Source organism: Zygosaccharomyces rouxii (assembly GCF_000026365.1).
Source record: "Zygosaccharomyces rouxii strain CBS732 chromosome C complete sequence".
Lineage (NCBI taxonomy): Eukaryota > Fungi > Ascomycota > Saccharomycetes > Saccharomycetales > Saccharomycetaceae > Zygosaccharomyces > Zygosaccharomyces rouxii.
In genome coordinates this window covers 371,512-394,307 of record NC_012992.1, presented here as the reverse complement: position 1 = coordinate 394,307, position 22,796 = coordinate 371,512, and the positions used below count along the sequence as shown (strand labels likewise).

Here is a 22,796-nt window from a genome sequence, read left to right as displayed (position 1 = left end):
CGGTAATAGCGGACGATTGGAGAGCTTTACGAATAATGGTTGAGGATTTCTAGTCAATCTGGTGATAATCATCTTTTAGGGAATTTTTATGGACATTTAACGAGGTTAGGAGATCATGTGATGGTGGGGCGGGTTTTGTCGTATATAGTCTTGGCGTAGTAAAAAATTCCGAGAAGCCACCGCGTACGCTAACACGTGACACCGGACTTAACAGATGGTGTTTGGGTGATGAACAGATAGCCGCGGAGGTGACGGGCCGGTCCCCGGCGAGACGCTGAGGTTTTAGGGGGTGCGAGGGTTTCTGGGGAACGCGGAGAGTTGGGCGGGTGGCAAATAGATAGAGAAAAGTATAAAAGGGGAGCTGAGCGGTAGAACAGCCTTGATCTTTTGCATGTCACTTCGAACCTATGAGCAAAGCGAACAGGCACTGTTTTGGTTCTTTGGTAAAAAAACAGCTAATGGCGTCAATACGATAGTGGCTGCAACACCAACACTTCTCACGCGTTGACACACTTCTTTTGACGTCGGCGGCTTGTTCTTTTAAAAAAGAACCAAAACAGTTCTTACTCGCTACGCTCGTAAGCTCGCATGGTATGGGAAATAGTATTTTATTGTTAATAGGGCGTTAAGGCTTGGAGGCTCGGAGTCAGTGGAAGATTGAAGTGCGGCTGTATCAATTTGATCGAGACCTTATTTGTAATAAGGCTTGGGTCTAGTTTAATAACAGCGGTCTCGTAACCGCTTTTATCGGTTTACCAACTAGGAAATTTGCACGCGTTGAATACACCTTTGATAAGCCGATGAATGATTGAAAAACTATTTTAGGGCGGATGGGCGGTCTCAACAGGAGTGGCAAATTAGACTGCCCAAGTGAGAGTTGAATGAGGTGTTTTTTTGTCCTGTTGTTTTTTGTTTTTTTTTTAATTATCCTTAAAGACTCTGTATGATCGCTCTTCCGGCGCACCCTCCCTTTAATCCAACATGATTAATCCATTATTGTGTTTTTTTCAGGTACCTTCCATTCTTCCCCCGGCACCGTATAGTACGATTTAAATGTAGGGATCCGGTAGACGATCCAAAAGGCGAAAAGTTTGCATGTTCCCCATCCCCATGCAAGGTAACAACCAAGAGTGCTCACCTAAAGTTGAATCACTGCAGAATGTCGAATGGCAACGGTAGCGGTAATGGTACAGGTACTGGTTCAAGTGGTAATAACGTTTCCAGACATGCAAGCATCGTAGAAATGTTATCCACCCCTCCCCAACTCCCTAACCAACAACAATCTGGACAGATCGCTCCTGGCCAACAATCACAAGAACAAGAACAAGAACAACAGCAACAACAGCACCTAGGATCACAGCAGCAGCAGCAGCAGCAGCGTCTACGGCGTTTATCTAATGCACAACCTGCAAATCCCCAGACAGAACTTCGTGGTGGGTTGACGAACGCTAGCGCGATGTCACCAGCTCCACTCGGTGTAAATCCTAATCTAGGTTCACTTCATTCTTCAACTGGCTCCGCATCGTCTACATCGGTCAATTCGTTATCATCCGCAAGCAGGGATAACGATAGTGAGTCTGTTAAGATGACCCCGACGACTACCCAATGTCTTCAAAATTTACATTCTCAAAAATGGCAACATACCCCCCTGTCACAGTTGGTAGAACAGAACAAACTAATCTTTGTATCTGGGTCTGCATCTGTGGAGGAAGCGTTTAACCTTTTGATGAAACATCATTTAACCTCTCTGCCGGTGGAAGCGTATGAAGGTGATATGAATTGTTTGACATTTGATTATAATGATTTGAATTCATATTTATTGTTGGCATTGAATAAGATTCAAGTACAAAATAAGGAGATTCAACAGGATTGTCAGAACGGTAAGCCTGTCCCCGTGGGGGAAATGGTTAAATTGACCCCAAAGAATCCTTTTTACAAGTTGCCAGAAACCGATTCTCTATCCCATGTGATGGGTATTCTGGGTTCCGGTGTACATCGTGTGGCCATCACTAACCCTGAGATGACAAAGATAAAGGGGATTCTTTCTCAAAGGCGTTTGATCAGGCATCTATGGGAAAATGCCAGATCATTTAATAATTTGGAGCATCTTTTCAACTCTTCCCTGCAGAAGTTGGAAATTGGTATGTTAAATTCTCATACGAAGCCTACTTCTAGACAGTCTAGGGTTATTTCGATTCAAGGCGAGGAACCTTTGATTATGGCGCTTTATAAAATGCACATGGAGAGAATTTCATCAATTGCAGTTGTGGATCAACAGGATAACTTAATCGGTAACATTTCCGTCACTGACGTTAAGCATGTAACCCGTACTTCGCAATACCCATTATTGCACAAATCCTGTCGTCATTTTATTAGCATCATTCTAAATGTCAGAGGTCTGGAGATGGGTAAAGATTCTTTCCCCATCTTCCATGTGTATCCAACCAGTTCTCTGGCGAGAACGCTGGCTAAGTTGGTAGCAACTCAATCTCATAGATTGTGGATCGTTCAACCGCCAGATTTACCGCTAGATTCAGCTGGACACCATGAAGACCACCATTCAAGTGGTCCTACTTACATGCATTCTCCAATCATGTCAGCAATCGAGGATCCACCTTCTCCTACGCCTCCAACCACTAATTTATTCGAAAAGGAATATCGTACTGGTAAATTGATTGGTGTCGTTTCATTGACAGATATCCTAAGTCTTTTGGCAAGGAGTCAAACAGAACACAAACAGGTTGATCCTCAGAGTGCAAGAAGGCAGAGAGGTAGTGTCTATGTTTAATTTTTGGACAACGTATCGATACGCATTACTTCTTACATTTTTATTTTGTATATGTTTATATGTGAACGAGTGAACAAGTGAACCGCATTATTTCAATTTTTACGACGTCAGTTAAAGGATGAAAAATGTTCTAAGACCTTAGTACAGGAACGTTGCAGTGAGAGAGGAGCAAGCAAAAGATTATGCCATCATGAGTCAGTACCGCTTTCCAATTCGCATCCTTACAAGATTCTATACACAAGCTTCTTCTCGATTACCGCCCAAATCTCTGCTGATTAAACAAGCAGATCGAATTAGAAGATCGAAAGATGGTCAAGCGGATGGATCCAAATTAATGGTATCTTCCCTAAAGGATATTGCATCCATGTTTCAAGCCAATGCAGAGACTCCTGAGGACGAGGAACGTGAAATTTTAAACCAACAGAATTATTTAAGACAACAGATTGAATCAGGAGAATTAGAACGGTTGTTACAAGATAAATTTAATCTAGACGAATCTATTTCCCTTATGTCAACTAATCTTTTAGTTCAGCAATTTCCTAAATTAAACGCCCAACAAGTCGAACTAATTCAAGAGGCCGTCTCCATGGATTCTAATAAACATTGGAATGAAATTCCGCAATACATGAAGCAATTACAGTTCTATTTTGCATTTGGTTCACATGGACCTCGTTTGAGTATACCATTTAATTCCAGAGAAAAACCGCTAGATTTTGCATTCAAAATACCGTCTCCTGTAACCACCGATGGTCAAACTAAAATACACAAATTAAAGCCTTCTCATTTGGTTAATTTACACACAATCACAGATCAAAGATCAAAGATTTTCCAAACTACAAAGCTGGATCCCGCAACGAGATGCATACTTTGGTCAGCAATCCTAGTTTCTATAGTGTTCGGAGTGCAGGAATGGCGGCTTCAACAGGACCCTCAGGCCAAAATTACAGTTTTATCAAATTCCGTGTAACCAAGTTCTAGATAAAATAATATACATATACATACATATATATATATATATGCAGACAATAGACAATATTCATATGATATCCAATGCAGCAAAATATTCAAAGAAAAACATTAAATCCTCCTCTCTCGAATTTTTCTCTTGTTTTTTTATTTTTTATTTTTCATTTTCTTTTCTTTAGTTATCTCCATCTTCCTCATCTTCCTCATCTTCATCCATATCATCCATGTCATCCTCCCACGATTTTTCTACAGTTTCCTTGACCCTTTTGATATATTGAGATTTATGATCTTTAAATAAAGTTGCTGCCTCTACATTAGCTGGAGACGCAGGATTTGGATCATTGAAAAGACTTTGAATCGACGTAAGTATGGACGCTACGTCATAAGTCGGTGTCCACCTATTCTGCAAAATATCAAGACATATCTCTCCATTGGCATAAACATTTGGATGGAACATTTCACTTAGGAATTTAACATGTGGTGGTTTATTAGGGTACTCTTCATCAAATTCTAATAGTAGTCTAAATGTACCATCTTCATATGGTGTATCAGCCGGTCCAATAATCATTGCATTCCATACCATAACATTATCAGGCAATGGCGATGCCGATACGCCTGGTGGTGCATCTTCTTTCATGCGCTAATCAAAATGTGTTAGTGATCTCATACCCTCGAGAAATACGATTTTAGGAACAAATAAAACATACTTTAAAGTCTCTCATGAGTCTTCTTCTTGCTGGTGTCGACATTGTTTTCCTATTCTATATTCTTATTATTTGATCAATTTCAGATTCTAAAGATATTGAAACGAAGCGGTGTCAATGTAATGTAGGGCAAAGGGAAGTTTGTATAGTTTGTGTTCAACACCTGAGGTACGATTCCCTAACTATATGTAAGTCGTAAAGTACTTCCTTAAATCCTTGCTAGTGAATACTTCTTAGTATGAGCGTTAGTGGTTAGGTAATGTGTGTTAAAGATACAAAGCCGGGCACTTTTTTTTCATCAGCTTTCGCTATGGAAAAAAGGCCATGTGATAAACATGTGACGATAGCCGACGTCATATTATAATAATAATAATAAATATTTAAATAGTTGTCCATAATATTCGAATATTCATACCCTGTCCATTTGCAATTTGCTCGTATGATTCATTAGATTTCCCAATTTTAATACCACATCCGTACCGTAACCTTGAATTGAATGTAATGTCAAATCACCATTCCAATAGTCTGCGTAAACCTTACACATGGCTAACCCAATTCCCAGTTTGTAGCGATGAGATCTCTCTAAAAGTTTAACTAGTGGTTTTTCGAATTGTAACCCACTATCTGTGAGACTCGAATGATCCAAGGGATCCAATGATGTGTTCATATAAGGTTTATTCAGTGAAGGTGTATTTTCATTAGGTTCCAAATGGTCATAGATAGATACGGTTTGCAGGCCTGGTAATTTGTGGAAATTAGATAATGATTCGCGGGCCTTTTCCTTGGATTTACCAAATGACCATATGTTTCTGTCGTTGTAGGGAAATCCACCTGCCCTGTCAGAAATTCTAAACAAAAAGGATTCCCTGTTCTGGATGATGGTGACTACGATTGGTTCTGGTCTGTCTAACCCTCGTCTAATAAACTCCTTCGTAGTGGCTTCATAAGCATTTCTCAAAATCTCGTACAATAGATACCTCAGATGAATAGGTAGGAAATAAAATTTTAATCCAACATCACCATTAATTATCAATTCCGGAAGTGGAACTTTGTCGTAGTACATGTCTTGGATAAATCGTTGGCAGGCTCGACTTGCGTCTAATATGTAATCCTTAGCGGCACATTTTTGGAAAATATCCCCTAAAACCAATTTGTTTTCCTTCTTACCACTTAGATAATTATTCGTAATGCTAACATGCTCCTCAACAATCAATCTTCTTGAAATACGCGCTCTCAAAAGGTCTGATAGTAACGCATCCATCTTATCCTGTGGGTAAAGACCAAGTGCGGTACACTCAAGTGCCCCCATCACTAGATGGGGTAAGTTTAGAGTGTTATAATCCCTTAGAATCCGACTGGAGAAGTCTGCAAATCTAGAATTGTCTTCCAGTGTTTGGATCTGTGGGAATTTTCTAAATCTCTCAAATATATTGTAGTAAGATTCATAGACTTGAACGAAATGGAAATTATTCACCACGCAAAACGGTAATTGTTGAAGTAAACTCAGTTTATGCGCCATTCTAATGGCCAGTTCTTCCCTCACAAATTTACCTGAATTGATTATCTTTTGCTTGGTTAATTTAGTGGAATCGTCATAGTACTGAGCCAGTTGCGTCAGCGACATGGGGTGTGGCCTCTTTTGTGCGTAAGATTTAATTAATACCTCCCAATTATGATAGTAGTGCTGTTGATTAACATGTTTAGATCTGGAGGGGAATGCCTTCATAGTCTCAACGACATAGGGAGCTAGCTCTTCATTTATAGGCTTCACAGCCGAATACTTGGTAAAATTGGGGATCCTAGTGATGTCAAAGGGTATAGCACTATGTTGAAATCGTCTACTACATTTCTGAAACCCTTTCATGGTAACTTTTACCAGCTTAATTGTTGTCTATCGTTACCGTTGAAGTTTAAAGTTAGTTGAAGTTCTTCAATATCAAAAGTTTCATCAACGGTTGTACATGAAAAGATATTGCATTTTGTACAGAATACAAACAAAGAAGAGCCCAAAGAGCCCTTTAGCAGCTCATAATGGATCAAGATTGTAAGTTTAATAATCTTCCTTACCTTTCCTCCCAACTTGGATTTCATACTGACTAGAATGATTTAAAAGCTACAAATTCTGATAAGCAAGATACAATTCCATCCAGTAGTGAAACACCTCCAATGGAAGCACCTAATGATTTACCAGCAAGTGATGGAGCTGAAAATTCAGTGAAAGATGCTTTAGAAGAGAATGATGATAACGATAACGATAAGGATACGGACAAAGATGGTTCATCAAATAAAGATACCCAAGCCAAGTCTAATAAGAAGAGAGCTTCAAAGAAGGATGACAGGCAACACGGTGTAAAGAGAACTAGGTGGGATAATAGGAGAATCCCTAATATTGCAGCAGAATTGGCCAAGAATAGGAATATAGCTAGAGGACCTTCACCCGGTTCAACGACTGAATCTTCATCGCCGACGATTTCTCAAGCATCCAATGTACCTCCCACTGTAAGGAGTGATTCCGAAAGTCAAACCCCAGAACCAATCGACTATTCGAGTAAGAAGGAGTCTAATGCCAAGAGAACGCAGGTTAAGATTTCTTCACTTTTATCATCAAATGGTGAAGAAAGTAGTAGTGCACCTTTACCTCCAATTAAATCGGAAAGTGAAATACCACCGTTGAGTCAAGTCGATGCACCTTTACAAGCACCAGTGGCATCTCGTGCCTCCCCCAAAGTTATTCTGCCGACTCAAATACCCGGTAGTGCACCGTCAGATTCTAACGATTCGTCTACAGATACGCCAGGTGTACTTATTGCAAGAATGAGCTCTCCAGTTAGCGTACCGCCACAAGCTCAGTTAAAGAAAACTATGAGTAACCTAGTCGGTGAAAATAAGACACAAGCTGAGCTGGCTCAAAAATCTAATTCCATGTCATCAATACCGCAGTCAAAGGACAAACAGAACAACTCGTCGAGTAATAATTCTGTCGAACCTAAGAAAAATACTTCACCAAAGTCATCAACTAACAAGGAATCCAATAAGACCGGTGCAACAAAAAATGATAGCTCTGCATCCACGAAAAAAGAATCCTCTGCCGGTGTAAAGAAAGATGGGACCAATGGTAATGTTAAAAAGGATAATTCATCTAGTAAGGATAACAATTCCACTGCTAAAAAGGATACTCATTCAGGAAACGTTAAAAAGGAAAACTCTGCACTAAACACCTCGAAGTCTAATGAAAAGAAAGATAATAAACCAACAAGCAAGACATCTGTTAAAAAGGAAAATAGTGTTAGTAGTGGTACCAATACGACTAATAAAAAACCCATAGATACTAAGAAGAAACCACCTGTAAAGAAGGAAACTGCACCGACGGCCAAACCAGCAAAAACACCCAAGAAACTGACGGCAGCTCCCCCCATAAAATCACCTTCACTGCTTGAGGTGCTAGAACGCGGTAAGACCCAAGAGGAGCCAGAAGATCCAGCACTGATAGTAGATGTTCCACTGTATTCTACGGAGACTAATGAATACTTGGATGAAAATGGACAAGTGGTATTCAATTTTTACAAGGTGGTTCAAGACAAGTTTTCAGTAGACAATGGTGGTGGTAACTTAACTGATTTGAAAGCCGCTAAAAGGAATTTATTCGGTCAAATTAGTGGTACTCATATGGATGGAGCCGCAGAGGAAGATGATGATGATATTGAAGAAGTGGAAGAAGATGGTGAGGAAGAAGAGGAGGAGGAAGGTGAAGAATCAAAACAGAATGCATCACCCAAAAAAAAATCACATCCTAACAAAGGTAAGAGTCTCATTGGGAAATATGACACGGAGGATCCCTTCATCGATGATACTGAACTGTTGTGGGAAGAACAAAGAGCAGCTACAAAAGACGGTTTCTTTGTATATTTCGGGCCATTGATAGAAAAAGGACATTATGCAAGCCTGGAGAGGGCTGATGGGACAATGAAGAGAGGAGGGGTGAAGAACAAATAATCTGGAAGATTCTTTTGACCTAGTGCTCATCACACATAGCGAATTAATTAGCTAATAAATATATATATATATATATATATATATATATATATATATGTGTGTGTGTGTGTGTGTGTGTGTGTCTGTGTGTGTGTCTGTGTGTCTGTGTGTGTCTGTGTATGTGTATGTATATGTTATAATTGTTTTATGATATGATAATAACTATAACTAAAAACAGGAGTTAGTACGAATTGAAGAATCTAGAATCATTGATAAATTTCATCTTGTAATTGGTAAGCAATTTTCATAAATGTTTTCCCAAAGTTTCATTTGCGATCTTGATGAATCCTACTTCTGGAACATCTTCCTTAGTCTTCTCATTATATTGAAGAGCCACCTCTTTGTGTACCGCTTGCAATAAATTCTTATCCCATTTTTGGCTTAAACCATTGAAGAAGTTCAAAAAATTCAATATCAAGATATGCTTATCTTTTCCCTTTGCTTTTTGGTCTTGAAATGTCATCATTGCAGCACTGTGAATGGATGCCATTCTGTCTTCATTGATGTCAATGTAAGCTCTTGGAGGTAAAGATGGGGGTGATGTAGAAGTACTTCTTTTATCGGAATCTTTGGATGTTAAGTTCATATTGGAAAATTGTTCCTCTAGACTTTGCTTGTTTTGGCAGTTTCTCAACATGAGATCTTTCAAAATACCCAGCACGGCGATCTTAGCATGAGTGAAGGGGCATGTTAACAAAGTATCCAGAACAAATTCAAACGATGTATCCTCAGGCATTAAACACATAATACGTGTTAGGAGGGTAAATGATATCATTCTAGCCTCTTCATTTGGCTGGTTGCAACTTTGCATCAAAACCATCTGTAGGAATACAGTTCTAATATAAGATGGTAATTCCGACAACTCCTCTCTCAACTTCTGGACCTTGTTATTAGTGATGGCAACCCAAACCCAGTATCTAGCAGTGCCTTCGGCATACAGGTTTGTATAAGTACTAGAAAACAATGAAGGCGTAGCACATCTGATGTACAGAAGAACTGTATCTTTAATACTGATTTCAGGATACAAATGTTTTTGAGTTTCCTGGTAGTGAAGACCTGACAAAATGAATATACCATTAGAGTTCAACTCTAAATGTTTCAATTTGGTCAATTTCTGCAATTGGTATGTGTATGATAATTGGTACACAACTTGGCCAATGGCACGTCTAGCTTCATCGTTTGGAATCTCCGAATCAGGGGGTAAAGCCTTATAGATACCCTTTGTCTCTTCAATGAAAGATAGAAATTGTTCCTTGACATCTAAATCAAATGAAAACATAAGCTGATAAAACCTTTTGGAGATTAAGACTAATTCTTCATCATTTTCCGACAAATGGAACTCAGTGTTTCTCAAACGATGGAAATATTCGAGATCCAGTCTAGAGGCTTTATTCTTTAAACACTCACCTACTGCAAAAGTGGATAGGCTGCGTAACAATTGACCTTGTAAAATAGATTCATCTTCAGTAATCTTATCCAACTCTTTTTTCTCCAATTTAGTATTTTCCAATAACTGTTTGGGTATTTCAGGAGGGATGTAACCCCTACAAAAAGTGTAGATACGACGTAGTATGAATGGTGTGTTGTAGACTTCATCGATATTATTCCTAACAAATTTGTAGATGGCAGATACCGCCATACCTAAAAATTTCGATGGGTAAAGACTTGCAATCCGCTTTAAAGCGGTTTGAATCAATTCGAAAAGAACGTAAGAATTTAAGTAAAGGAAAAATTCAACAGGATCTCTATGTGGTGGTTCTGGAATCCATTCTCCCTTCTCATCGGTCTTCTTTTCATCCTTGGTGACGTCTCCTTCTTCTTTACTATCATCTTCTAACATTTGTTCATTAATCTGGATAGTAGTTAGTTCTGACAGAATTTCACATCCAGTAAGTAGGCATTCTTTTGGGTTACCAGACAATGCCACTTCACTAAAGCACTGCATGACTAGACCCACAATCGGGTTAGATTTCAATTTAGCATCTACATCAATATTCTTCTTGTTGTAGAATTTGAGCAACCCCCTGGGTAAATCCCAACCAATCTCTGCAACAATATCTGGAGAAGCTCTTAGTTGATCAAGTAACTTGGTTAAGAATTGCTCCTTGTCCTTGTTACTACCTTCATCATTGATTTGCACCACATACATATCAATGATAGTTGCCAGTGTAACTGAGTCATCCTTCTGCTCAGCAAATGCCTTTTCGAGATTCTCACAAACCGTATCAATATTCTCCATATGGTAAGTATATTGTTTTCACCTTCTCAGTGCTTGAATGTTCTATGATAGTAAGTTCTTTGGTTCGGGTATGTTTTTGTAAGGTAGTTTGTTAAAGGTATGGCTAACTGATATTGAAACCTAACTTACGACTAAACACTATCAGATAAAAAGTGATGGTCCTGTTGATGTGATATGAGTGGAATTCTTGAGAGTGAGAGTGACAATGATGATTCATTACAATCAAGCACTGTCAGTTCCGTCAGTGACAGTCTCCGACAGCAGCAGCAGTTACACCAAGAGCAGCAGCAACAACAGTCTTCTAGTTCTGGTACACCTCGCAATGCTACGACAGGCAATTTAGTACAAAGCAGATTGGAACATTACAGTAGAAGGTTATCCATGCTTGGGTTAGATAGTAGTCAAGAAGTAGTTGCTCCAGATGCTAATTCAAAGATTGAACCTACAAATGTAATTGAATCTGACGATAGCTACGAACCTACGCAAGATGTACCAATATCAGCTTCCTTACAGTTACATCAACTCCCTCAAGTCACTAATAGGGCAATCGAAAAGATTGAGAAACAGGCAAGTGGCACCACAAAGTCACAGGAGAAAGTACAGATAAGGTTCCAACCCATTGGATCAATATCACAGATAAATCCATCGGTATGTAAGATAACTGCTACTCAACCGTTCTCATTAGTGGTACAATTTTTAAAGAAGAGGATCAAGGTGGATGAAGTCTTTTGCTACATTAATAATTCTTTTGCACCAAATCCCCAATTGATTGTAGGTAATCTGTGGTCACACTTTAAAGTTGGTGATGAATTAATTGTAAGTTACTGCGGAACAACTGCATTTGGGTAAATATTAGATAAATAGAATTTGCACTTCCCTTTATATAGTCATGCTCATCAAGCTCATCGATTTATTATAATAACGCGATGTTAGTATTGTTAAACCACTAATACCAATATTGCAAAAGGACATTAGAAAAGCTGATAATAGGCATTACCCCCATAGTGAATTGAAGATGGATTCATTTGCACTCAATAAACTTATCCCACAAATGTTCGAAGAAATGCGGTCAAATTTAGGTAAAGGGCCTGATGATAGTAACAATCATCCCAATTCGCAGAATTCAGTTATTACTACACAGTCGTTACTTAGAGAGTTGGAAGTGCTTGATAAAATCATCCCCATGGTGGAAAATGTGGAGAATTCTCTAAAACTATCCATACCGCAACATTTAGATCGTATTCATGAGATTTGTAAGTCAACAAATTCCATGCTGGATTCATGGATCGATATACAGTCTCAAGCTGGTTATATCAATCGGTTGATGAAATCACCTGCTTATTTGAAGCATGCTAGTACTTTATCTACAAAAGATGGCACTACTAGTGAAGAATTGTTGGCGGCAGAGGTTAGAGAGAATGAATCTTTAAAAGAACAGTTAAAGCAGGAACAAGAGAAAGAGGTATCACGTAAAAATGCACAGGTTCCAGCAAGACAAGATCCACTCAAGGGTCCACAGACAAATTCAAGAGTTTCAAAACCAGGAAATAGTAGGATACCAAGATCAAAATTTACTAGACCCAATATACCGAATGTCACCGAAAGATTAACGAGGCCAACAGCAAGTAGTACGAGGAAAATGTTCCGGTAACTCTTAACAATTATAAATATGAGCAATAATACCAATAGTAATAATAATAATAATAATAATAATAATAATAATAATAATAATAATAATAATAATAATAATAATAATTAACAATTAATAAAGAGAACAAATCATTATAAGATTAAATGGGGGAGGGTCGTCTATCATCAATTCTCCTTTGGTGGGACGGCGTCTTCCAAAGTTACAAGCAAGTCGGAAGCGTCCACATTGTCACCACCATTAGCTAGTACTTCTTTGACTTGACCATCAGTTTGAGCGGAGATGACCATTTCCATTTTCATGGCACTCAAGACTGCCACTGGTTGTCCCTTCTTGATCAAAGAACCCTTATGCACTTTAATTTCCACAATGACACCTGCCATTGGGGCACCGACCTGGTAAGGATCGTGACCATCTGCCTTTGGCTTGGAAACGATTTCCACCTTTTGAGATCTGTCTACCACAGGAATCTTTCTCAATTCACCGTTCAATTCGAAGTAAACTTCCCTCATACCAGTTTCCTTGTTTAGATCACCAACTGCTTGGTGTTTGATGATCAAAGTCTTACCTTGTTCAATGGTGACCTCAATCTCTTCACCGATTCCTGGTGGCGACAAGAAGTTTTTGGTTGGCAATACGGATAAGTCACCAAATTGCTCCTTGATCTTTTGGAAATCTTCATACACCTTAGGGTACATGTTGTAAGAAGCGACATCGCATTCGTCAGTGTCACCGAATCTGTCTTGTAGGTCTTCTCTGACAGCCTCCAAATCGAATGGTGCAAGATCCAAACCTGGACGGTTGGTCAATTTTCTTCTCTTGTTTCTTAGCACATCGGATCTCAATGGTTCAGGGAATCCACCATATGGTTGACCGATCAAACCTTCAAAGAAGTCCATGACGGAATCTGGGAAATCTAGAGAGTTAGCTAAACGTCTGACGTCATCAGAGGTCAACTTGTTGGAAACCATAAATTGAGCCAAGTCACCAACAACCTTGGAAGTTGGAGTCACTTTGACCAAATCGCCAAGCAAGTAATTAGCTTCCTTGTAGGCTTTCTTGGTTTCAATCCATTTCTCACCTAGACCCAATTGTTGAGCTTGGAATAATAAGTTGGTTAATTGGCCACCAGGAATTTCGTGTTCATACACTTCTGGGTCAGGTCCCTTCAAGTCTGTGTCAAAGCATGAGTACAATAATCTCATTTCAGCCCAGTAAGCATCTAGCTCACGAGCGTAGTTGGCATTAATACCAGTGTTGATCTCCCCGTCAAGTGACGCTAATAGAGCGTTCATGCATGGTTGAGAAGTCAAACCAGACATGGAATTGACGGCAACATCGACCACATCAGCACCTGAGACAGCACAAGCAGCCATAGAGGCAACACCAGTACCAGCAGAATCGTGAGTGTGAATGTGGATAGGTAAGTTAGGGTACTTAGCTCTAATGGATCCAACAAGCAACTTGGCTGCAGCGGGTTTCATGGTACCTGCCATATCTTTGATACCCAAGAAGTGAGTACCCATCTTTACAATCTGTTCAGTGACTTCCAAATAGTAGTCTAAGTTGTACTTCTTGCCTGGTTGTAACATGTCACCGGAGTAACAAACGGTAGCTTCAACGACACCACCAGCTTTCTTAACAGCATCAACACCAACCTTCAATTGGTCCAAATCGTTCAAAGCATCGAAAACTCTGAAAATGTCAACACCGTTTTCCTTAGCTTGTTTAACGAAATGGTCAATGGCATTGTCTGGCAATGAGGAGTAAGCCACACCATTAGCACCACGCAGCAGCATTTGGAATGGAACATTTGGAACCAATCTTCTCAAAATACGCAAACGTTCCCATGGATCTTCATGCAAAAATCTCATAGCAACATCAAAAGTAGCACCACCCCAACATTCTAGAGAGAAAGCACCAGATAGTGCGTGGGCTGTGGTAGGTGCAATGGCCGCTAGGTCGTAAGTTCTAACCCTAGTGGCCAATAAAGATTGGTGAGCATCTCTCCAAGTGGTATCCATGATCAAACAACCGTTGAATTGTCTCACACGTTTAGCGAATTCTTCAGGTCCATGCTCTAGGAGTACCTGCCTCCATCCACTTGGTGGTGGTGTGGCTAGCACATCGATAACTTCACCATTGGAACCGTGCAGACGAGGGACAGTTGGATGTGTCTTTAGTTTAGGCAAACCGACTTGGCCCTTGATAGAAGAGCCATTGACTGCCAAATCTGCCAAATAGTGCAGTAGTTTTTGCGCTCTGTTTTGAGAAGAAATCATTTGGAATAGTTGTGGAGTATCATCGATGAAAGTAGTCCAGAATTGACCTTGGACAAAGGTTGGGTGAGTCAATAGAGTCAGCAGAAATGGGATATTGGTCTTGACACCTCTAATTCTGAATTCCACTAAAGCACGGATCATCTTACGACGAACAATTTCATAGGTAGAACCGGAACAGGAACACTTGACCAACATGGAATCGTAATGAGGGGAAATGACCGCACCTGCATAAGTGTTACCACCATCCAATCTAACACCGTTACCACCAGAGGAACGGTACACTTCAATTCTACCAGTGTCCGGCTGGAAGTTTTTAGATGGATCTTCTGTAGTGATACGACATTGAATGGCAAATCCACGGGTAGTAATTCTGTCTTGCAGCAGACCCAATTGGTCCAAGGATGCACCAGCTGCAATTTGAATTTGAGCCGCGACAATATCGATACCCGTAATTTCTTCGGTGATAGTATGTTCGACTTGAATTCTGGGGTTAATTTCAATAAAGTAGTGTCTGTTTTCGTTATCGACTAAAAATTCAGCGGTACCAGCGTTTCTGTATCCTGCAGTCTTTGCCAATTTCACAGCATCAGTTAGAATAGCATTTCTAGTTTCTACAGGTAAAGCCTTGGCAGGAGCCAACTCTACCACTTTTTGATGTCTTCTTTGCACAGAACAGTCTCTTTCAAAAAGATGAACCACATTACCATAGTTATCAGCCAAGAGTTGCACTTCGATATGCTTAGGTTTAACCAAAAATCTTTCCATAAAGCATGTACCGTTACCAAAGGAAGAACGAGCTTCGGAAGAGGCACGTTGGAATGCGTCCGCAACATCATCTCCTTCACGAACCACTCTCATACCTCTACCACCACCACCGAAGGCAGCTTTTATGATAACTGGGAACCCATATTTCTTTGTAAATTCGATAGCTTCGTCAACAGATTCAATAGGACCTGGTGTACCTGGAACGGTAGCAACGTGAGCCTTAGCCGCTAAGTTTCTGGCGCTAACTTTATCACCAACAGAGTCGATCACTTCAGCTGGGGGTCCAATCCATGTGATACCGTTTGCTTCGACCTTTTTAGCGAATTCAGAATTTTCTGAAAGAAACCCATAACCAGGATGAATAAAATCGACATTGTGCTTTTTAGCAATGGCTATGATTTCGTCAATTGCTAAATAAGCACCGACTGGAGTATATTTACCTTCTTCACCAATGACGTAAGCTTCATCAGCTTTCAATCTATGCATTGATAAACGATCTTCATGAGAGTAGACTGCGACAGAGCGCATAGACAGTTCATGGGCGGATCTAAAGATTCTAATTGGAATCTCACCTCTGTTAGCTACTAGAATCTTGTTTTTTTCACCCAAAAGGCTAAAGTTGTCTCTGAGACCAGAGAACTTCTTGGTACTCATTGTAATGGATTGTGCAGCTTTACCACGATTGCTTGTTTTTTCAGTAGAGCCGGAAACAATCCAAGAGTTTCAATTTCAGCTTTTTCTCTATTCTTGTCAGTCTCTTCCAGAATGAGACTTCTTTGTATGATTGAGGGTCAATCTTTTATAGTATTATAGGCTAACTCGCCGATGCGCTGCAACACTCGTTCAAGTGCCCACCGCGAAGCGTCATGCGCATAAAGTTTTGAACCAATGAGAAACGACGACGTCACTGTTAGTGGTCATCCATTTATGACTAACCGGTTAGCAGTGGAAGAAGGAGTTCTAATTCCGAAAAAAAAAAAAAAAAAAAAAAAAAAAAGATGATAATAATAATAATAACAACGATGATAAAAAAATTGATATCGTAAGATTTCGGTGAAGCAGTGCGGTTCTAAAACGGAGAGTAATTACACGTGACACATAGGCAGCATCTGTATCACGTGTGTTTGCATAGGCGGCTATTTTGGCGAAGAAGTAAGCTCAGCTGCCTGCTAACAAGCTTTTAGTCTTATCACTTCCATTGTTCGGTATTACGATCCTGCGTAAATGTGAAATTCCAGAGTGGCGGTTAAAAGGGAAGGTTGTTTTTTTTTCTGTAATATTTTCCCGTTCTTTATAAGATGTGGGGAAATGACTTGTGATGCATCACAAGCAAATTACGTTATAGGCGCGACCTGTGTGTGTGCGGAGATAGTTTTCGAATACTAGCGGCAATAGTGGAAATATATGTAAGAAGTGTAAGAAGTGTAAGGAGAAGTAACCCTGCTGTAATTGGGTTACGAGGAACTGTCTAAATTCTACAAAGAGCGTTAAGTGTTTAGAAATGATACCACTTGAAAATCCAAACATTAAACTCTCTATTCACGTTTGTTGTTTTTATACCAGTGTCTTCAAATTAACTATTTGTTAACCAACGGTGATTTACTGTCCTTGTTCCGACAAAATTAAAAAAACAGGAAACGAAAAAAAAAACAAAAAAATAATGAAATTGAAAGTGCTCGAGGTGGGGTTCGAACCCACGACGGTCGCGTTGCTTGAAGACCTGCCTTGAAAGGCCGTTCGCACAGTGTGATTCGGAGAACCGAATTCAACTATAAGCACGAAGCTCTAACCACTGAGCTACACGAGCATTTTCTATGGTTGGAAGTAAATTGGACCAGGTTTTATACCCCGGTAGACAGGAAATCTAGAAAAAAAAATATAAAACAGTGAGATGAAGTACGTTTAATATGGTATAGTATAATATGAGATACTGTTTACAAATAACAAAACTACTCTATTATGTAAAATAAAAGACCAGATCAATTAATAATCTCCGTCACCACCACACACCATTTCGAACAAACAGCAGCAACATAGTAATTTCAAACATGTATCGAGACAACTGTCGTGCTTCTGTGGTGGTGGTTGTTGATAGACGACAGGTTGCTGTTGTGGGTAACCACCTTGTTGTGGATAACCACCTTGAGGTGGGTAGCCACCTTGAGGTGGACCGTAGTAGCCTTGTTGAGGTGGTTGAGCGTAGTAACTCATCTTATTGTTCTTGTTGTCCTTTGTTGTGGTACTGAGGAAAGTTGTCGATTAGCTCGATAACGAAAATTATTTAAAGTTTCATAAGTTATTAAAATACGGAAGAAAAAACTTGATTTTAAAAATTGTCTTGGCGCTAGATCTAGAGGCGTTGCAATGGCCATTTACATTATGGAATCAAATCCACGGACTAGACGTATGACGATGTGGATTTACAAAAACAAACGTTCGACGCCTAGGTATTTCCGATTTAGTTCAAATTTCAGCTATTCCAAACACGCTAAAACGTTTCAAGCATATGGGAAACAAATCGGGAAGTTGAAAGGTGTCACCTTTAACGTGAAAGAAGAAGAAGAAGAAAAGAGAAATTAGAACAAGCATGCACCCGCATAGCGGAATTAGTCATAATTCAATCTACGTACGAAAATGAGCTCCCTGTGCGCTCTGCGGACAAAAGAAAAATCTTCTGAGGTTTAGAAACGAAAAGTGGATATCCTCTCTGCAAAATTCTCATCCTGTCATATGCTACGGGTACCGACTATATAAAAGGAACATACCCCAGATCATTTCCTCAGACTTGCTCAAATCTAAAGCATAAGGATTCTGGTTTCATTTAGAAACGGCGATTATAAGTGGCGATGTTGTAAATATGTTTACTAGTCGGGATGCTAGGGACTCCAGACCCGATAGAGAGCTGAGAATGATGAACGATGTGCTTATGACATATCCTTACACTGTTATACACCTACCAGCACAGAATATGCTTTCAACACCTAAGGGTATGGTCAACATAGCCGAGAATTACCGAGACTATCCTATCTTAGCAATATTCTATGTGAAATACCTAATGAAAAAGTCACCATACCAGGTAATTCCAGTGAACTTGGAATGGCCGGAGCCTTATGTGGTATTAAATACTATCCTTAAGCGCCTAAAAGAACATAAGTTCTTTGCAAATAAAGACAAAGAAGACTTTGCTGAAAGGCTTCATAAGTTAATTGCTCCTGATGTAAGCATTCCTGAATCGAGGAAAGACGAAATTTTGGGTCAACAGAAGAAGGAACGAGTTGTCACCAAAACGATTAGTGAGAACTTCCTTGATCCTGTGAATGCAAGGCCTCGATTGCAGCGATTCTTTGAAAAACTTCATAATGGCACATTGGTTGAAAATCTCGAGGTTGGTTTGTGTAAAGTTGAAATCCTCGTATCATCCAAAGCAATGTTAGGACAACCCCTCAAACTTCAATTTATGGCCGCCAATGTCCGGGAGCTCTGGGTAGGAGAGATGGTGTGTAATATGATCACCAACGAAACAGATTATGGTTTTGATGAGAGAGGAGGGGACGACGATGAGGGCAGTTCTGTGGAAGTACAGAACTCACAATCTGCATCTCCTGGTCAAGATCAAGAGGCTCAAAGGGCACCAGAGGCACCAGAGACATCCTCACAGTTATTTGATAAGATTGTTTCCGCACTTCAGGATGACCCAGATTCCGCTAAGGCTCAGCTCGGACAATGCAGGAAGCTTGCAAACTATTTATTGAGTCATAAGCGCGAACAAGAAGATTTTTTTATGCAAACGAAGGATACCCGTGCTCGGCTATATCTAGATCTCAAAGGGTGCCTTGGGAGCAGCTGGAAATTTAGCATATATAGAGGTGTCAGATGCAAGCAAAATGGGCAATTAAAAGTAAGCCTTAAACCAAGCAATTCTGGTCACCTCTCCGGATTTTGGGTGAATATCAAAATGACCTCACAAGGTAACACTTTGGATGATATTGGGTTACAAGTCAGGTGTGACATTCTAGGTAAAGACACCAACAGAAGAGGAGGCTCTGAGAAGGATCCTGAGGATCAAAGTGAAACTGAGTCCAGTGGATAGACTCATTTGCTAATTTAAGCCTTTCTGTAAGACTATTGAGACCGTGTACTATTAATTTTTTTATTGTAACAGTAGGTACGAGGGAACAAGCAGGTAGTTTAGAAGAACAAAATAAAAATATAAGAGTATAGTAACTGTCAGGGTGTATCAACTGGACCAATTATTGCTTCTCGTAGTCAAATGTTTATTCGATAGAGTAATGGTTTAATTTCTGTAGCAACCGCCTACGCAGGCTCCCTTCTGCGCGGTACGGGTTGATGAAAGAAGAAAATGAAAGAAGAAAATTCAGATCATTATTACTGTAAATTAGAGAAGTACATACGTAGTTATTTTTTATATTCTCTTTCTTACTTGATTTATTCCATTTAATCCTTGTATTTTGTAGCCGTTGGGTCATCCTTGTATCTCTTTGGTGGTAGTGGATCAACCGCGTCCTCTATGAATTCATAGAATCTTTCAGCATAATCTCTTGGTGGGACCGCACTAACAGCTTTCAAATCGTGGCTCAAGCCTCTCCAAAAAGTTTCTAACTTTTTAATTATGGAATAATTGGTTAGGCAATCAATAATACCCACATAATAAATTATATTTGTATCATTATTGAAGGCATCTGAACTTCTAATACCACCTTCAAATTGTTTGAAATAATGTGGGACGACAGTGCTATTTCTAATAGGTGCTGGAGTTTCTAAACCTGCACCAATTGCACCAGTAGTAGAATAATTATCACCGCTCATACCACTTACAATCAATTCTTCGTCTTTTGTCTTATTTAAATCATGAATCCCCAGCAAAAGAGAATAATCCATTGTATTCAACTTGGCCAATAACAAGGCATCCTTGCGCAATTGTTCCAAAAATTTCTTCTTTTTCAGTGGACCAAATTTGATTCTTTCATCTTCATCCAAGAAATTTAAATCCTTGAGTACAGGCTTATAATTTTCATCATTGACCAATTTTGGATTAATCTTTGTCATACGACCCCATGTAGAGCCCTTTAAATCATAAGTTGAATGCATAGCTAAGTGTGGTGGGAAAAGGTTGTTCATCACTAAGAAATAGATTTTCCGATGTTTAATTTTATTTTGAAATGAAATGGGCATTTTAACCCTGTGTAATCCATAGAATTGGCAAATTAAAGTATCAGGATTATTCTTGACGTGTAGATAGTACTCATTAAGATGCCGCCTCAAATGAACGTGTTCAGTATGGTGAATGGTTTTAATGATATACTTGTAATCTCTTGAGAAATAAAAAAAGGACCCACTTTTACCTGGTGAATTTAACTCACTCAAAATATATTTGGATGTCAACGAAACCAAATAGTCGGCAGGATCCAACCCGAATAAACAACGTAGTTCTCGAAATACCTCTGGGCAATAATCTTTGAATTTGAATGCATATTGTGAAGAAGGTGTCAATTCATTACCATGATAGTCAAATGCTAATTTTTTCGTAAATTTAAAATCTGCTGGTGTCAACGGTTTCATTATCCCCGAACAACGAGACACTGCAACTCTAATACCAGTTAACATGTTATACGCAATGATAAAATTCACGTGACCTTCTGAAACTTTATTACCAATTAGAACTCTATCATCATCCATAAGAAACGATTTTCTTTTCTTTCTCATTTCTCTCTTATGCAGTAGTGAAACTCTCATCTTTTTAATTTCTGCAGTTGCAGATTCAGATCTCCTCAAAAGATTTGAATTATTTGTACCGGCAACAATACCATTACCATTACCATTTGGAGGTAAAGATGTACTAGATGCGGAAGCCAATTTACTATTATTTCTGCCACTTGGTGCTGTTCCACTTAGTTGTGGCATTGATTTGTTTGACATTGCATTTGACGGTCTTTTTTCATCACCATCATCATCACGCAAGGGTAAAATTTGTGAATGTTTATGAGATAAAAATGGAATACTCTTTCGTATTTGATCTCCTCCTCCATCCTGTAATAAAAGGCTTTGCCTCGATTGATGTGGTAGTTGTCGGCTTTTTCTAGTTGAAATTCTTGAAATTCTTTTATTCAAAAGAACGTTGTCATTATCTTCACCATGGATATAGGAATCTGTATGAACCAAACTTTCATTTTCTAAGACAGATTCTGATGAGGAAGATGGTGAAATCTTACGCTGCATTGGATCTCCTTGTAATTGTTGAGCCTCTTGTGGATTCTGCTCTTTATTAACGAACTTTAATTGGTAATTGCGATTCACGCCTTCTTGATGTTTTTGCTGTGAAGATTTTGAGCTTTGCTTTCCTTGGATCCTCTGATCTACAGGTTTACCATTATTACCACTATCATTTTTTTTATCACCATTACCATTAATCTTTAAGTTTTCCATATCCCTTGTATCCAGTAAAGGAGTATTGTTGTTATTTCCAGTTATAGTTGTAGCTGAATTCGAAGTTGGTTTCCTTGCATTTAACTGCTTCTTTGCAACAATTGCAGTTGCACTTTCGTCTACACTAGTCGGTGTTGACGAAGACCTCTCACCGTCTGAAAGCCTTGGTGAGTCAATATTGGATTCTGAGTTCGAAGATGAATGATATGAAACCGAATGCTGGTGATCGCAGTTTTGACACTTCTTGTTATTATTGTGGCCAGTATCTTTTTCATGTCGACGAGAAGGTCCACTTCTTGTATGTAGAAATTTCCCAGACGCGGTTGGTGTAGCTGTAGCGACTCTACCACTCATCCAGTATCGACCTTGGTGGAGTTAATCAGGACGAATCAGAAATGAAAATAATGAAAAAGGATAACTCCAAATATACCACCACTATATTCTCTCTTTTACTCTCTTTCTATCCCTCTTTCTGTACACTTGTACTTGTGCTAGAACTGAATTTTATGCCAAATGCGAGGGAAACGGACTACGGCTCCTTAACACCTATAGAAACAAATATAAAGGAGAATGATGAAAAAGGAAAGAAAAGCGTAGAAGAAAAAAAAATGGAAGATAATCTGTTCCTCAAGGTTAAGTTCAAGCTCAATACCAAACTCAACGCCTAAAATCTTATTATTTACCTTGCCTTGCCTTCTCTTTCTTTTGCAGTCTCTACTTGTAAAATTTCCTTTATAGATAGATTTATACTCTAATCAATTATATTATTGTTATTATTATACTTTGCTTGCTTCTTTCTAACTTTTTTTACCTCTTTTTTCGTTCTCCGTCCCTTCGAACATCCTGCAGAGAAAAATTTCGGTCACTTCTCTTTTTACCGCTTCGGGCCACTTTGTGTACCCGCTGATGGAGAATAATACAATAGGAA

General features: G+C 39.3%; 12 protein-coding genes and 1 non-coding gene across 13 annotated transcripts; 6 read left to right on the top strand and 7 right to left on the bottom strand.

The window, feature by feature from the left end:
- Nucleotides 1–1,159: 1,159 nt before the first annotated feature.
- ZYRO0C04994g (uncharacterized protein) lies at nucleotides 1,160–2,788 on the top strand (the record flags this gene model as incomplete). Its single annotated transcript, XM_002495830.1, has 1 exon — nucleotides 1,160–2,788. The coding sequence occupies one exon, from the start codon at nucleotides 1,160–1,162 to the stop codon at nucleotides 2,786–2,788; it is 1,629 nt and encodes a 542-aa protein (XP_002495875.1).
- A 190-nt stretch (nucleotides 2,789–2,978) lies between these two features.
- On the top strand, nucleotides 2,979–3,755 carry GEP7 (Gep7p; the record flags this gene model as incomplete). Its single annotated transcript, XM_002495829.1, has 1 exon — nucleotides 2,979–3,755. The coding sequence occupies one exon, from the start codon at nucleotides 2,979–2,981 to the stop codon at nucleotides 3,753–3,755; it is 777 nt and encodes a 258-aa protein (XP_002495874.1).
- Nucleotides 3,756–3,929: 174 nt separating this feature from the next.
- Nucleotides 3,930–4,503, bottom strand: RAD6 (E2 ubiquitin-conjugating protein RAD6; the record flags this gene model as incomplete). The annotated part of the gene is made up of 2 exons (XM_002495828.1): nucleotides 3,930–4,394; nucleotides 4,462–4,503. The coding sequence occupies 2 exons, from the start codon at nucleotides 4,501–4,503 to the stop codon at nucleotides 3,930–3,932; spliced, it is 507 nt and encodes a 168-aa protein (XP_002495873.1).
- Nucleotides 4,504–4,867: 364 nt separating this feature from the next.
- Nucleotides 4,868–6,322, bottom strand: PKP2 (protein kinase PKP2; the record flags this gene model as incomplete). The annotated part of the gene is made up of 1 exon (XM_002495827.1): nucleotides 4,868–6,322. One exon carries the CDS (start codon nucleotides 6,320–6,322, stop codon nucleotides 4,868–4,870), a length of 1,455 nt encoding a protein of 484 aa, XP_002495872.1.
- Nucleotides 6,323–6,624: 302 nt separating this feature from the next.
- Nucleotides 6,625–8,451, top strand: HPC2 (Hpc2p; the record flags this gene model as incomplete). The annotated part of the gene is made up of 1 exon (XM_002495826.1): nucleotides 6,625–8,451. The coding sequence occupies one exon, from the start codon at nucleotides 6,625–6,627 to the stop codon at nucleotides 8,449–8,451; it is 1,827 nt and encodes a 608-aa protein (XP_002495871.1).
- Nucleotides 8,452–8,734: 283 nt separating this feature from the next.
- On the bottom strand, nucleotides 8,735–10,729 carry ZYRO0C04884g (uncharacterized protein; the record flags this gene model as incomplete). The annotated part of the gene is made up of 1 exon (XM_002495825.1): nucleotides 8,735–10,729. The coding sequence occupies one exon, from the start codon at nucleotides 10,727–10,729 to the stop codon at nucleotides 8,735–8,737; it is 1,995 nt and encodes a 664-aa protein (XP_002495870.1).
- A 174-nt stretch (nucleotides 10,730–10,903) lies between these two features.
- Nucleotides 10,904–11,578, top strand: ATG12 (Atg12p; the record flags this gene model as incomplete). The annotated part of the gene is made up of 1 exon (XM_002495824.1): nucleotides 10,904–11,578. The coding sequence occupies one exon, from the start codon at nucleotides 10,904–10,906 to the stop codon at nucleotides 11,576–11,578; it is 675 nt and encodes a 224-aa protein (XP_002495869.1).
- A 166-nt stretch (nucleotides 11,579–11,744) lies between these two features.
- Nucleotides 11,745–12,380, top strand: DUO1 (Duo1p; the record flags this gene model as incomplete). The annotated part of the gene is made up of 1 exon (XM_002495823.1): nucleotides 11,745–12,380. The coding sequence occupies one exon, from the start codon at nucleotides 11,745–11,747 to the stop codon at nucleotides 12,378–12,380; it is 636 nt and encodes a 211-aa protein (XP_002495868.1).
- A 164-nt stretch (nucleotides 12,381–12,544) lies between these two features.
- On the bottom strand, nucleotides 12,545–16,078 carry ZYRO0C04818g (pyruvate carboxylase 2; the record flags this gene model as incomplete). Its single annotated transcript, XM_002495822.1, has 1 exon — nucleotides 12,545–16,078. The coding sequence occupies one exon, from the start codon at nucleotides 16,076–16,078 to the stop codon at nucleotides 12,545–12,547; it is 3,534 nt and encodes a 1,177-aa protein (XP_002495867.1).
- Nucleotides 16,079–17,097: 1,019 nt separating this feature from the next.
- Nucleotides 17,098–17,231, bottom strand: ZYRO0C04796r. The gene is made up of 2 exons: nucleotides 17,195–17,231; nucleotides 17,098–17,133 (listed from the first exon to the last, which is right to left on the bottom strand). It is a non-coding gene; the product is annotated as a tRNA-Ile (tRNA).
- Nucleotides 17,232–17,407: 176 nt separating this feature from the next.
- Nucleotides 17,408–17,635, bottom strand: CPP2 (cysteine-rich palmitoylated domain-containing protein CPP2; the record flags this gene model as incomplete). The annotated part of the gene is made up of 1 exon (XM_002495821.1): nucleotides 17,408–17,635. One exon carries the CDS (start codon nucleotides 17,633–17,635, stop codon nucleotides 17,408–17,410), a length of 228 nt encoding a protein of 75 aa, XP_002495866.1.
- A 646-nt stretch (nucleotides 17,636–18,281) lies between these two features.
- On the top strand, nucleotides 18,282–19,514 carry ZYRO0C04752g (uncharacterized protein; the record flags this gene model as incomplete). The annotated part of the gene is made up of 1 exon (XM_002495820.1): nucleotides 18,282–19,514. The coding sequence occupies one exon, from the start codon at nucleotides 18,282–18,284 to the stop codon at nucleotides 19,512–19,514; it is 1,233 nt and encodes a 410-aa protein (XP_002495865.1).
- A 365-nt stretch (nucleotides 19,515–19,879) lies between these two features.
- MSS4 (1-phosphatidylinositol-4-phosphate 5-kinase) lies at nucleotides 19,880–22,222 on the bottom strand (the record flags this gene model as incomplete). Its single annotated transcript, XM_002495819.1, has 1 exon — nucleotides 19,880–22,222. One exon carries the CDS (start codon nucleotides 22,220–22,222, stop codon nucleotides 19,880–19,882), a length of 2,343 nt encoding a protein of 780 aa, XP_002495864.1.
- Between the last annotated feature and the right edge of the window lie 574 nt (nucleotides 22,223–22,796).